We start from the raw sequence: 14,531 nt of genomic DNA, 5'->3' as shown, positions 1-14,531 counted from the left end.
TCAAACCCTTAGATCTCCATATATGGAGCTGACCTGTTCTGACATTCCATATGTTGATCCTTCCCCATCCATCCTTCCTCTTCTATGTCTCCCTTTTGACTGATACCTGTCCATTTAAACTCTAGACGGGCCTGCCCCAAAGTTATTAGAGCAGCCCTTATCCTGCCCCTCCAGACACACAGAAAGACAGCTAGACCCAGCAGATCCATGGTGTAAAATGTATGTTACAGAATACATTTTATATATTTGGCACTTCAACAGCATTTGTAAGATATATCAGCATTTTAGTAGTTCTATCTCATGAGCTTTATTTTAAAGTGCTTCTTCATCCATTTGACTGTGGTTTGGACCCACCTGTTGCCTTATGATAGAGAGGTGATAAAACGCTAAACAACAACAGCAAAACAGGGGTATACGCTGCTCATTTCCTGGCTGACGTTACAGTAGTAACCTGGCAATAAACGGTCAATATACTGCTACTCATAAAACAGCCGATGGTTGAAAATGATTTACGACTCAAACAGCTATTGAGGATTGCCAGACAAGCCAGGTGCTTCATTGAAATCAGTGCTGTAATAATTTAGCCAACAGCAATTCAGCAACAAAGACGGGGCCTGATTACACTTCCTCATTAAGTATCTCTATCCCAAAGGAAGAATACTATATTGGATTTGTATATCCTTTTAAGTGCAGTTCCTAACAGATGTAGGGGTTTAACTGCTTGGAGCTTTGTATCCTAAAGGTTCTGTGGTGCCATTGTGGCCTCATCATGAGGGGCCATTTGTCAAATGTTCTCCAATCTCCACCTGTCACAGCTCAGCCTCCACCCTACTCTGGAGTACCAGTGGTGGAAACAGTAGTCACTTTTTTATTTTTACTTAAGTAAAAGCATTTATCTGCAATGTAGAAATCGTCTGTTACAAGGAAAAGTCCAGAATTCAAAATGTCCTCGAGTAGAACTGCAAAAGTATTGGTATCAAAATGTACTTAAAGTACCAAAAGTAGAAGTAGGCTACTCATTATGCAGAATGTGCCAAGTTTACAAATGTATAAAATGTATACATGTTTTTAATAGCAGATTTATAAGCAATCACAATGCATTGTGAGCTTGTAGATCAGGCTGTATATACTGTAGGGCTGAAGTGTTTTTTTTGTAATAATAATCGAAATCTACGATCTAAGTAACTAGTAACTAAAGTTCTCAAATACTTGTAGCGGAGTAAAAGTATAATATTTGCCTCTGAAATGTAGTGAAGTAGAAGTAAAAGTAGAAGTAAAAGTACTGAAAATACTTGGACCCTGGAAATACCTATAATTGGTCCTAACTAATGTTCATGATAAAATACCACCATTTTTTCCTACTCAGTCAGTGTCTCATAGGAAGGCTGTGGGCAGTTCAGAAACCCGTCCACCAGTGACATCATCGATGGTGAATCCAAGCTAATAGAAACGGCAGGCTTTCTTTTCCTGAAAAGTTGCAATGCAAAAGTTGAAGCCATCGTTCTCACGATAATACAAATCTAAATATATTTTAAAACAAATCTTGTTTAAAAACAAATCTGCCTAATGATGATGTCACTGGTGGACGGGTGTCCGAACTGCCCAAAGCCCTCCTATGAGACACAGACTGAGTAGGAATAAAATGGTGGTGTTTTATCATGAACATTAGTGAGGACCAATTATATGAAGAGATTTTAAAAAGTGGTGAAGTGGTCCTTTAAGTACAGTAAGTAAACATACTTAGTTACTTTACACCACTGTGCTCTTTTGGCAGGTTGCTCAGTCCACACCCTTACCCCAAACAGAATGAGTTTCATACACATATATACACACAAAGGGTGTACAGACGTCAACATTATACTTTCTCCGTATTCCAAACACATCTACGTAGAGATTGATTTGGGAAGTCAAACGTTTCTGTTACTCTGAAAAGAAGATTTGCAAGGGAGAAACGGGTAGGCTATATTTACGTATAAGTTTTGTTATAATACTGTAGTATATTTTTAGTAATTCAAGTTAGTGGGTAATATTGTGCATGTGATCCCATTATTATTGTGATGGGCAAAATTGGCATCTATATTTTAGATAGATATACAGAAATACAAATGTACTGTATATTGACCATATAAATACAAATAACATTGTGTAGTTTAAGATATAAACTGAGCAAAGTGCATGCACTACTACTTTTGGTAAAACATTATGTAAAGTTAAGTAGCAGTAATAAGAACTGGGGATATTTATAGCAGGCTACTGTCACTGTCCAGTGTATACCGCACAGTCTGGCACAGCCACAACTGTGTGTGTGTGTGTGTGTGTGTGTGTGTGTGTGTGTGTGTGTGTGTGTGTGTGTGTGTGTGTGTGTGTGTGAGAGAGAGTGTGTTTCTGGTGGGGAGGTCGTGGATCATTAGGCTATTAGCCTCCCTCGCTGACTGAGAACTCTCTTGTGTTAATCTGCTGATTGTGGGGCAAGAGGTTGAGAGGAGGCAGGGTGAGATGAGGTGCAAAAGGAGGGGATGAGCCGTGTGTGCGTTCGTGCGACCGTGCGTGCGTGTGTGTGTGTGGCCAGATGACACAGACAGGGATTAGTTGGTGAGTGCGAGTTTGTCTGTGCATAGTATACTTGTGTGTGGGTGTGCATAGTCTGCGTACGCGGCTGTGTGAGTGTCAGATTAATGAGCGTTGCATGCATAGGCGACAAAAGCAGGGAAGTGTGCGAGTGTGTGTGTGATCGGTTTGTGAAAGTAGGATTGGTTTACTAAGGTACGGTTACAGAAAAGACAGGGATTGGAGGATGAGCGACTTGATCGTGTGTGCCTTAATACATCCATCCATGCTTGCATGTGTGTCTCAGATACTTGCAACAATGAGCGATTTTGTGTGTGTGTGTGTGCGCGACTCTGCGTGTGCGCGCGCATGCGTACATGCGCGCGCAGTGCGTGTATGAATGAGTTAATTCCACCCGGCTTGCCAATTGTCCACTGTCACTACCACTTACAGTGATTCCTTTAGACTTCCCCCAACGGTGCTAATAGAAAGCTGCTCTCTATCACTAGAGTCCCAGCAGGGCAGAACCAGGCAGGACACGCACAGCGGGGGGAATAGACAGAGAGAGAGAGTGAGAGAGTGTGTGTGTGTGTGTGTGTGTGTGTGTGTGTGTGTGTGTGTGTGTGTGTGTGTGTGTGTGTGTGTGTGTGTGTGTGTGTGTGTGTGTGTGTGAATGAATGTGTGTGTGTGTGTGGGGGGGGGGGGGGGGGGTGCTAAGCAGTGCTGCTTTGTCCAACTATGCTGCACACCACTTGTGGTCCCCCTGATGGTGAACGTTTGTTCAGGAGCCTCTTTTGTTGTTCTGAATTCACCACGTAGACAATGAGCCACCGATAGGAGACTGTTGAGGCAGTTTTGTCCACCGGAGTTTTGCGGCTGTTAAAGCAGGTGAGGTCGCCTCTGGCACATTGGTTTGTTGTTGGGAATATACCGGTGCGGAGCTTTCTTGACAAATTGAGCTCTACTTCGTGCAGTAGTATTTGACATAGTTGCCGTTTGGAATTCCTTTCAAATGTCAGTATTTGAAGTTATGAGATTATTAGAAATAAAAAGGTTCCTTGCGTTGGTTTGGTGTTTGTGAGATAACTGCTTTGTCACAGTTTTGTATTTTGGTGTTAAATATTGATAGAGAAATGCCGTCCCATGTAAGATTCTGTGAGTGTATTAGATTTCAATGCTAATTTCATTCAAGAGTGTAATGTGATCAATGGGTACCTCTGAAACATGTTACCTTTGTAATAGAACACATTTAGCAGTGAGCAATGTGTCCCAGGCAGTCCAAATGCGGAGGGCCAAGCAAGGACCGTACCTGTTGCTTTTTGTTACCCTATTCCTACTCCCTGTACGTTACTAACACAACTAAGAATAAAAAATAGGTAGAAACTTACTGCCTATTTTTTATTCTTAGTTGTATTTCTATTTTTCTGTATCTGTCCTATATTTCATACTGTGGTAATACTAATACCACCATGACTAACTAAACAAAATTAAGAAAAGTCTGTCTGTCTGTCTGTCTGTCTGTCTGTCTGTATGTAATGCATGCAAACCTATGAAATCTCATGAATGTTGATGCCATGTGGACATCGGCAGATGGCCATTTTGATGCATCCCTGGACCATAAATGAAGGCTGCTGTATGACTTTGGCAATCCTATAACCAAAGTGCCATTGTTATGGCATTAACAAAAGAGCCACAGTGTAAATCAGCCTGGTTCTGAAGATTTATTCTGTAAGCAGATTAGGAACTGTGGTTGATATTAAATACAGATTTTACATAAGGTTTGGTGCTAAAAGCTGGGAATGGTTTGGTTACATCTATCTATGGTGAGTTTCGGAAGAATTGTGCCCTTTGTTTGGGCTCACTGTTGTGTATTAATTTAGAGTTGGCCCTCAACCCATCTTGTTTATCCAATACATTGCGACTGTTGTTTCAATAGTTAATTTATGATCAGTACGGCCACTGGTCAGTTCACCATACTGTTTGGTACAGGGCTGTGCAGAGACAATTAGATGGGCAGGTGCTCAAAGTTCAAAGGGAGCACATGGAACAATATTTTAAAATACCATACACCAACATAATTTACATTGCAACTTGTGGAATTATACTCACTTTGGTGATGGTGAAGTTTCCAGGTCTGGTTTTGTGCCAGGTCAGATTTTAAGACTAGAGTCAGTATTTGAAATGTATAGAGCAGATCTATTTGAGACCATAATGTTGTTAAATAGGTTTGAAATATAATTTGGCAAAAGCCACATACTTCTAGGCCTAATATTTCTGTAGTATTAAGACTAGTGCGATGCCCATTCAGAGCACATGCCCCTTCGGTTATGCAATACCCGTACCTCTTGCCACAGTATACTTAGTGCTGTGCTGTACCCATTATCATTCCACTCGGAGGCCAGTCTACAACGTCACTACTACTACTATGACTTCATACAGATACAAATGAAAAATGAGTAAAAAGAAAAATGTAATAGAAATTTTGAAAATGGTATGGCCAATGTAGAATTCTGTGACAGCCAAGAACGGCCCACATTTGATTGTTTTAGTGGATGCAGCAGGATAGCATTGAGAGACTTTCCCCTAACCGTAAGGTCACAGCTTTGATCTCATTCGGATCTCGTCGGTCAAGACATTGAACTCTTACCTGCTCCACAGACACCAATCACACTCATCCAATGTCACTTGGACTATGCATGCTCCTCATGGTACCATAGCACCACAAAGGCATTAAACACATGGCTTCAGACATCCCCAAACAAACTGGTCAGATTACTACTTGACCTCACAGCTAGAACTCACCTAACCCCTGCTCATTATGCTATGGCTCAGGGTAGAGGACAGACTTGAGTACAGCAACTTGCAATGGGCCTTGGTCTTCAAGATGCGCAATACTACAGAGACACCCATTTAAGTGCCTTGCAGAGTCGAACGTAATCGACGCAAGAATACATACGCAACGGAGGCTTTTCCTCCTCTGTTCGACCCCTCTTGAAAGGAGGACAACACTTCCGCCGGCACATTGAGTTGTAAATACGATCGGCATGGATATATCACATTGGAACAGGACAACATGACATCAGCGTTCGAAGCACTGCTTTGCAAACTCGTCGTGATTATCAGGCCTGGACTGACGTTATGTCCAGTGGGCAATGGGCCGCCCAAAGAATGGGCGGCCCCCATTGCTTTAATATGTTTTTGGGCCAAATGTTAGCCCTTTGACCCAGTCCAGCCCTGCTTTTCAGACGAGAACTCAGCAGAATTAGAGCGGAGAGAGTGTGTGTCTAGGTGTCTCCTAATCCTATGCTTCCATTTGGTGACAATTTGACCGTTTACAGACGCGACCAACAAACCGTGTTTTCCGTTGCTGGTGATCATCCACTAGCGGCTTCCTTTGACAATGAATGGTAGACTGCAATCTGCCCGTGTGAACGCAATGATTAATTGACTACAGCACTAGCAAAATACGCAAAACTGGGTCAATTCAATTAGAATGAACAAGTTTCAAGCGTTGTGGTGTGAGCTTGTGGATCGGCAGTGGTATATAGCCTACTTTGATTGATGATATAGTTTAAAACTCATTATATTACAGTTATAACTACATCTCCTCAACTCATAACATATTTGACGCATCGCATCCGCATGTAATAAAATAGACCAACTGCAGGTGCCAGGGGGTGTCACAGCTGCCATCTAGTGGGCGAGTAGATGCTTGCACATTAAAGATTATAATAGACCGACGTAAACGTCGCAAGCGACGGAGCGACTATATGTATAAAATAAGCTTGCGTTTTTGTGTCCGTTTGACTATGTAGAGGCCTTTACCTGTCAAACTATTTCAATAACGTTAAAAGACACACAATCGTAACACCAGAGGGAACACCAATGATCTCGTTCAACCCAAATTCGGCACAAACAAGGGGTTAAATTTTGTTCCATTACTATGAAACCAAAATGTGGAATGCCCTACACTACAGCCATCAAAAAGTGTATGACTCAAAACCTCTATAAAAGAACATCTATCTGCATCTTGTAACTGGTCCCTAAGCCTAACACCAGAGCCTAAGCCTAACACCAGAAATTACCCCACCCCCAAAACAGTTTACTGTGCAAATTATATATATATATATATATATATATATATATATATATATATATATAGGCCTATATATTCTTTTCCGTATACAAGTAGACGATGAATACACAGACAGAACCACAATGGAAATGAGCCCTCAAGTCTTTTTGTGTTAGCACCATTTGTATAATCGCACCACTGTACCTTTTTTTGCTGTTAGTAAGTATTCAATCAATCAATCAATGGCTTCCTGGGTGCCTTGGCCCGATGACATGTGTATGGTGTCCCACAGGGCTGGGCGAAGAAACAAATATGCATGGCAATTGAAGTGCCATGCACATTTCATTAATAAAAATAATAGCAATTTAATCCTCTATAGATTTCTCTCCTCACTGACCACCCCAACCCCTACTGTCTATGAACTTTCCCAGCATTGTTGCCTGCCGCACGAGCTGAAATATTTAACACTGAAACACCACCCTTCTCTCTCTCTCTCTGTGTCCCTCTGTCCGCCTCTCTCTCTCTCTCCTCTCTCTCTCTCTCTCTCTCTCCTCTCTCTCTCTCTCTCTCTCTGGTCTCACTTTTCCTCTCTATCCTTTTGTCTGCAGGCACAAAATCTTTCAATATGATGTCCCCCACTGGCGACAACTCGGAGCTGCTGGCAGAGATCAAAGCAGGGAAGAACCTGAAGCCTACGCCTCACGCTAAAGGCTACACCACGGTCTACTCCAACAGCGGGCCCAATGTATGTCCACCACCCACTGCCACTGCTTGCCATACATATTTCTATAGACATACGCAGTACAGCCACATTTATGTACACACTACATAAATGTCTTTACGTACTACTTTATGTAATGGACTGTGTTATTGGTAATTTGAGAAAGTCCAGTTTGGCATTCGCATTGGGTCATGGTCATGGATGGAGTGTCACTAGGGATGGAGCTCGTTACTTTTTATTGATAATAAGCAGCTTATCGATCAGGCTTATCTAGCCGGGTTGGTATTGAGCCCACTATCGAGCATTTTGTATTATTTTGTGGAAAGAAGATGACAAATTCTGAATAGAACCAGTATCTTTTTTTTATTGGCCAGTTGTGAGTCACTGAGTTTGTGGCAAGATGACAAACGTTACGACAAATATGTTTGCCTAACATTAAAACAACCATTCATTTGTGCAATAAGTGTTAAATGGCTATATATTATGAATAGTACTGTAATAATGTATCTACAGATCGTTAATATAAACAGAAAATGTATTTAACCAAACAATATCACTTGCACTACATTGTACTAGGGCCTTCAAATACGGTACTTTTCTATCGGACGGAGGGCAATTGACCTTTTTACCTTTGGAAAATATTGAAGAAACGGTAAACTGGTTAACAAGTGTACCGTCACTTTAAAAGCGTAATTTTGTTTACCCGGGCAGCTCTGGTTGGCAGGTATCAATACACTTTTAGACCAACATGTTTGTGCCAGCATGGATGCTTATTGACGCCAGGTACTCAATAAGCTTGTTATCGGGTTTTTTCGGGTATCAGGTTTCCAGCTCCATCCCCAAGTGTCACTCACTCTAGCCAGTTTCCCACTGTGTAAAGCCGTTGGTAATGTTCCATGTTGGCGCGGTGTGGGAACAGGAGCTGGTGTCGAATTTTTTTCGCTCCGTCAGTCTCCTCTCTCTCGAACATGTATCATTTACATAACAATTCCTTCGAAAGCTGGAGTGGGAATTAAAGCGTCAGATTGCTGTAGTGTAGCGTCAGAGTTTTGAGGGCCGCTATCCGCTAGCCCCTCCAACGTTTAGCTTTGAGGGCCGCTAGCCCCTCCAACGTTTAGCTTTGAGGGCCGCTATCCGCTAGCCCTTCCAACGTTTAGCTTTGAGGGCCGCTATCCGCTAGCCCCTCCAACGTTTAGCTTTGAGGGCCACTATCCGCTAGCCCCTCCAATGTTTAGCTTTGAGGGCCGCTATCCGCTAGCCCCTCCAACGTTTAGCTTTGAGGGCCACTATCCGCTAGCCCCTCCAATGTTTAGCTTTGAGGGCCGCTATCCGCTAGCCCCTCCAACGTTTAGCTTTCGGTATAACGCCATGTGGCAGCCAGGTCTATAGACTTTGTTTTTTGTCAAAACGACTACCGGTACAACGTTGGTGTAACTAAGAGATTCACTGAAAAATATATATTTTACATACAGTACATAGATGATCAATTACAAAGCATTTAAAGTACTTTAACAGGTCAGCATTTCCTGGTGTTATACAAGTAGCGTAATTATTTTAAGCTTAGTGTTGTGTGCATAGGGAGTGGGCGAGAGAGAGAGAAAGAGTATGTGTGTGTGTGTGTGTGTGTGTCTGTGACACACACACACACACACACACGCACGCACGCACACACAGAGTTGCCATTGTTACTTTGAGGCCAACACGCAGGTATGACCTCAGTCAATTAAAAACCTGCACGACAATGTCACCATTTTAGAGCAAATGAGTCAGATGAATCAACATGCCACTTGATTGTCAACGTGCTGCTGAATGCACGGCCTGTCAGAGGTTAAGGCTAATTGACAGCTGGGCCGACTTGGCCGGGGAAAAGAACTAGCATGAGTCATTGTCCTCCATAGTCAGTCATACATGTAGCTGGCCTCCACAGAGACTTTCGTAACCGTGACTCAACAACAATATGCTGGATTTACATGAGTTGTAATGAAATGTGTGGCTGCCTAGCCTGGTTTAACCACGAACCAGGCTTAGGCTACCCTACCGTCTGCCCTCCTAGTGGTGGAAAAATACAGAACCGCTGACCACAGTGACTATTGAAGCATTTTCCTTCAGGCATGAGGGAGAATGCACAGTTAAAGCACCCGATAACAATCACTGCCAAAAACACTGATGGACTGGGAAAAACCACACATCTGCACATATATAAACAAATGAAAGAACAGGGAGACAGAGGATTAATAATGAATTTTATTTTTATAGCGCTTTTACAAGTGCTCAAAGCGCTTTACAATGGTTCATTCATTACAATAGTTAGCACACATTTGGGAGATATTTGACCAGCTTTGTAAAGTTTGTATTTACCATATTGTGCCGATTATATTATTATATTTGATTATCTTTATTTTGAACCTTCAGGTAAAACAGTAAAATAAAAATAATAAAAATAAAAAGAACCACAATGCATGCCATGTATATTTCTTTTTTGAATTAAATAAGAAAATTATAATGACAACAATGTGATCATTGATCTTCCACCTGAAGTTCAAAAAGGAGTAGGAAGAAGTAAAGACATTGAATGTCAAATAGTCTAGTCCCCGATTATAATACGAGTAGTCTTATATTCAGGTCAATAGGGTATTCATAAGGAAAGACAGTAAAGACGACATAGCCTACATTTTCGAACTACAATATTGTTTTATAGTACACTATATCCGTTTTGACACAACCTCTCCTCTCCCACTCCTTCACATCTTTGTTCCTTTCCAGGGAAGCACCACATCTCCACCTCAGACCCGCCCAGCTACACCACCGCCGGCCAAGACCTTATCTCCTCCATCCTCCAACATCGCCGTCACCTCACCGCCCACCACACCAAGTCCTGCCACACCGAGTCCCGCCCCCAGCCCTGCACCAAGCCCTGCTCCCAGCCCCGTCCTCAATGCCCCCAGCCCCGTGGGCTCCAGCGGCTCGGGCAAGACTATGTCCAACTCCACGAGCTGTGACCAGCTGGCCTCCGGCGCCGTTGTCAATGGAAATAGCACCAGTGTCAGCAGCACGTCAGGGCTGGGGCGAAAGACCAGCCTCACCGCTGTGGAAGCTCTCGTGCCCACTCATGACGAACAGGGCAAAGCCATCCCCGAGTGGAAGAGGCAAGTGATGGTGCGCAAGCTTCAGGCGAGGATGCAAGAGGAAGAGGATCACAAGCGAAAGGTCAGTGTGATGCATGTGGGATGTGATGTGTGCACTTCTAAATCCTGAGGGTTAAAGGAACGCTCAGGGTTTAGCAATGTGGGAGGTGTTTTGCAGTGTTTCAGTTATCCCTCCTGTGCCTCCGTGTGAATTGGACTTGCCCTAAAATGGGACACATTTTTATTTAAATCACAGAGGATGGCAGGTGTTGCAGTGTGTGGAGTTATGTGGTTCTTAGACTATAAGTTCACTTATGAGTATTAATGCATGTCTAATTAATGCATGTCCAAATTATTATTTTTTTGATTGAACTTTTGCTGTCATCTACGTCATCAGTTATTTAAACTATATGTTATATGTGGTGACAGGGTGCCCTAGGGGTTAGAAAGACCATCCCGTAGTCAAAAGGATGTGGGTTTGATAATGTGAAGGGCATTATGCCCATCAATAGCCATGTGTCCTGTCAAATTCAACCTCTGGTGATACAGGGTGAGAGTGTCAGCTAATGCCTAACTGTTAGTTGAACATAGAACACAAGGTCATTAGGTCACTGACATCCGCAAGCACTAAGTAGACATTAGTGTCAAATATTCTGCATTCAGTTACATGTCTAAGCCTGCCTGGTACTAATAGAACAGTAGATAATTAAGTTAATGAGCTTGTTTTAGAACAGAACTACAGTATTTCTACTTTTAGTTTATTTTCCAATCTGTTGTCATAATCATTTGAACTGAGGTGATTAACAGTAAATCTCCTCAAATATTACAGGTAAAAATAAAATCAGCACACACAGTTTCCCATATATTCACTACAGTTACTTACACAGATTAGTTTACTTTTCCACAAATAATCCAAATTGTTTCTCTTAAAAATGATGATCAGTCTCTTAAAGTCGCATCCATGTGCGCAAGAATTCTCTTCTATGCATGTTTTCCTTTCTTTCATATTTTCATAGCCTAGCTGTGCCTGGCTAGAGACCCTGTGAAGTGCAGTGAATTGGACACTTGGCTACAATGCCCATCACGGCAATGGCACACTTGGCTACCAGCCTCACAGTGGTGACCAGTGTTTGGTGATGGGCCATGCAGCTCTAAGTTGTTACATGCTGGTTCAGTGGTGTGATGCCGGGCCTATTCACACTGCAGGTCAATCACTATTTGATACTACCCTGTATTTGAGTAGCACTTTAGTCATCTGCAAGATGAAATGTCCATGTGGTGTCCTTGAAGTTCCAATGCCATCTCTTTCAAAGAGATTTTCCTTGCAAGTTTTTTACCACTCGGAAAGTGGAAAGTAACCTAGAAATGTAACCTGCCTCTACCTTTTTGTTAAAATGTTAGAGGCAAATCAGAGTAGTATTAAAGAGCTAGGACAGTAGATGACGTACTATGTCTGCAATGTAAAAATGTAGACACAATGTAAATCAGTAACACTATGATTCAGAGGCTGCTTGATCATTCAAAATATTATGATATTTATATGATATTTCCACCTTATGTTCGAGAAGGACAAAGCCCTCTTTACCTTTGACTCTGAACTGATGTAAGGGGCATTATGTGTATAATCAGGCAGTGCCATTGCACCACTAAATCCATGTAAATCCTGTGTGCTGAGGAAGATTTGCACTGAAGCGTGTGTGTTCACACCAGGAACCCCCGGCTGAAGGAACCCCCCCTCCCCCTTCCTTCCCCTCTTGTTTTTTGGTCTCCCTTGACCTCTGATTTAGTTTGCAAGTGGACTCTACCAGCCACATGAATGGCACTACTCCCACACCCACAAAGCCATGTTGGGCCCATTTGGGGAGCTGATGACAGAAGCCGACCTCATCCGCATCGAGAAGCAAATCGAGAACATTCAGGTTATGCACAAGGTCACTGCGGTGGAGAAGGAGCTGGCGGAACTAGAGCGAGAGCTTCATCAACTCTTACCCGCTCTCAACCATGAGAACTTCTCAGTCCATCCAAAGCAAGTACATGGCAAGGCAGAAGACCTGCCAGCCTGGTGCAGCAGGATTTCCACCTTACTCAAGAACATGGCCATTCTCCTCGCCACCCTCGGAGGCAAGCCAACAGACATCTTGGATCTAATAGACAATGGATTATCTCAGGGAGAAGCAAAGAACAATCCAGGATCATCAAGCCCGGCAGCATCAGGTGCCACTGGCTATAAAGGACGATCGCAGTCCTTCTCTAGGGAAGAGGTGGAGATGGAGATAAAGCAGTGTGGCGTGTCTGTGAAGAACCTCAAGGCCAACTATGAAATCCAGAGTCAGCCACAGGCTCCAATTGACCAAGCTAACAGGGTGTACAAACGCAAAAGGTCACTGCCTGTGGTCAGTGAGTCAACCAGTCATCTCAATGGACATTTGCCTCCAGTGGAGGAATCAGTCTTGCCTCTTGTAGAGGAACCTATAATAACTGCATCCCATGCTCCTAAGACATATGCGTCCTCTGGGGTAATGGCTTCGAATAACATGGAACAGTTCAACCAGGTTCTGTCATCAGACCCTGTTCTAAGTGAAAATCAGCTGACTAGAACTTTGGAGGTGCAAACAGATCTAAGCTATGTCCAAGAATGCATTGAAATGAGGAAGGAGAGGATTGTCTTCCTGTTTCTTGAACACTGGCGGAAGTACACCCTCTCTGAGTCTTACCGGCCCAAACATACCGGCAGGAGAGGGAATTATCTAGATGTTAGGGAGGATGATTACAATCAATTCAGTGCACAGGTGGGTGGGGTGCAGAGTGAGGATGACAAGCTCCTCCTCTTCATGAAGTCAGAGCAGGTTGTAGGCAACCTTCTTGGCCACTGGAGGACAATCATGAGCCAAGTGCCCACACGCCAGATCCGCAGGCTCAGCCGTGCGCAGATGATCTACTGGCCCGAGCACTTCTTGCCACACATCAACGGAGTGCCTGTCAGCTACGAGAGCTTGACTCTTGATCTCTTCATGCTCGGCTACTTCCAGCTTCTGGAAATGAGCATGACCCGCAAAGAACGCAAGTTCCGTCACCTCCTGTGTTATGAGATGTTTGACCGCCTTGGCAGCCATACGTGGGAGGTCATTCGGCAGTTCTACAAAGAGGTCATGGAGGAGATCGAGAAAGGGAAGCGAGACTGGTCAGATGGCTTTGAAGACATAAAGCTTAAGTACTTTGGAAACTCCCCTGATGGGGGAGGTATGATGACTGCTTCTCTACATTCTGTTTCTCCTGAAGTGTCCATTATGCAAGAACCACCACCTCCACCACCGACACATCCCCCACCTCCTCCACCATATTCAGCTCCAACTGCCCCACCTGCACCAGAGGATTCCCAATCAGGGCAACCTATTGATGCACAGAGTAGCGCAAAACCCACAACTCATGACACCAGTCAGAAGGTGGAGAATACTAAAAAAGATGTAACATTCGCTGATCAAAAGTCAGTAAAGGGACCTGTGCATTCTGATGTGACAAGTAAAGTACAGAACAGTAATGTTGCTCAGAAGTCTACAACAGAAACAGCACAGCATACTGTGGCAGCTGTGCAAATGGAGAATCCGGAGCTGGCTCCAATAAAGGATGTTCCTCCCGTTACTGATAAACCTCCACCCAGAGAGGAGCCGAATGAAGACTCCATCAAAGTCATCTATGAGCTGAAAGAGTTCAGCAACGAGGAGATCATCAGATATATTGACCGAAGCTTCGCTTTCTGGAAAGAAAAGGAAAAGGAGCTTTTCGATATTTGACAATTGAGTGAACACGCCATGTGAAAAAACACCAAATGCCCAAATAACTTGGAAGGAGCAGAGAGTGAAGCCATGCAAGGCAGGCTCATCGATGCCACAGAAGGATAGGCTGGGAGAGAAACCTAATCTAGTGTGTTAGCGTCAAGGCTTCATGTAACAGTAAGGGACTTAAAGTAGAGCAAATAGAATCCACTTAGGTGTGGTGTGACTGTTAGTCTTCCCATTCACATACTGTATACAGTACAGCATGTAATAATGGATGGAGAATGCAA

At 43.4% G+C, this 14,531-nt stretch overlaps 1 protein-coding gene across 1 annotated transcript in view; it reads left to right on the top strand.

The window, feature by feature from the left end:
* Positions 1–14,259, top strand: part of espn (espin) — a gene marked incomplete at both ends in the record, with an annotated part of 55,433 nt that extends 41,174 nt beyond the window's left edge. Inside the window, 3 exons of the mRNA XM_079515331.1 lie at positions 7,231–7,367; positions 10,107–10,556; positions 12,259–14,259. Of these exons, the coding sequence (XP_079371457.1) occupies positions 7,231–7,367; positions 10,107–10,556; positions 12,259–14,259 (2,588 nt within the window). The remainder of the gene's footprint in view (positions 1–7,230; positions 7,368–10,106; positions 10,557–12,258) is intronic.
* Positions 14,260–14,531: the final 272 nt, after the last annotated feature.

The sequence above is a fragment of the Electrona antarctica genome (genome assembly GCF_951216825.1).
Source record: "Electrona antarctica genome assembly, chromosome: 2".
Taxonomy (NCBI): Eukaryota; Metazoa; Chordata; class Actinopteri; order Myctophiformes; family Myctophidae; genus Electrona; species Electrona antarctica.
The sequence above is the reverse complement of the archived record's forward strand: the minus strand, read 5'-3'. Positions and strand labels throughout refer to the sequence as shown.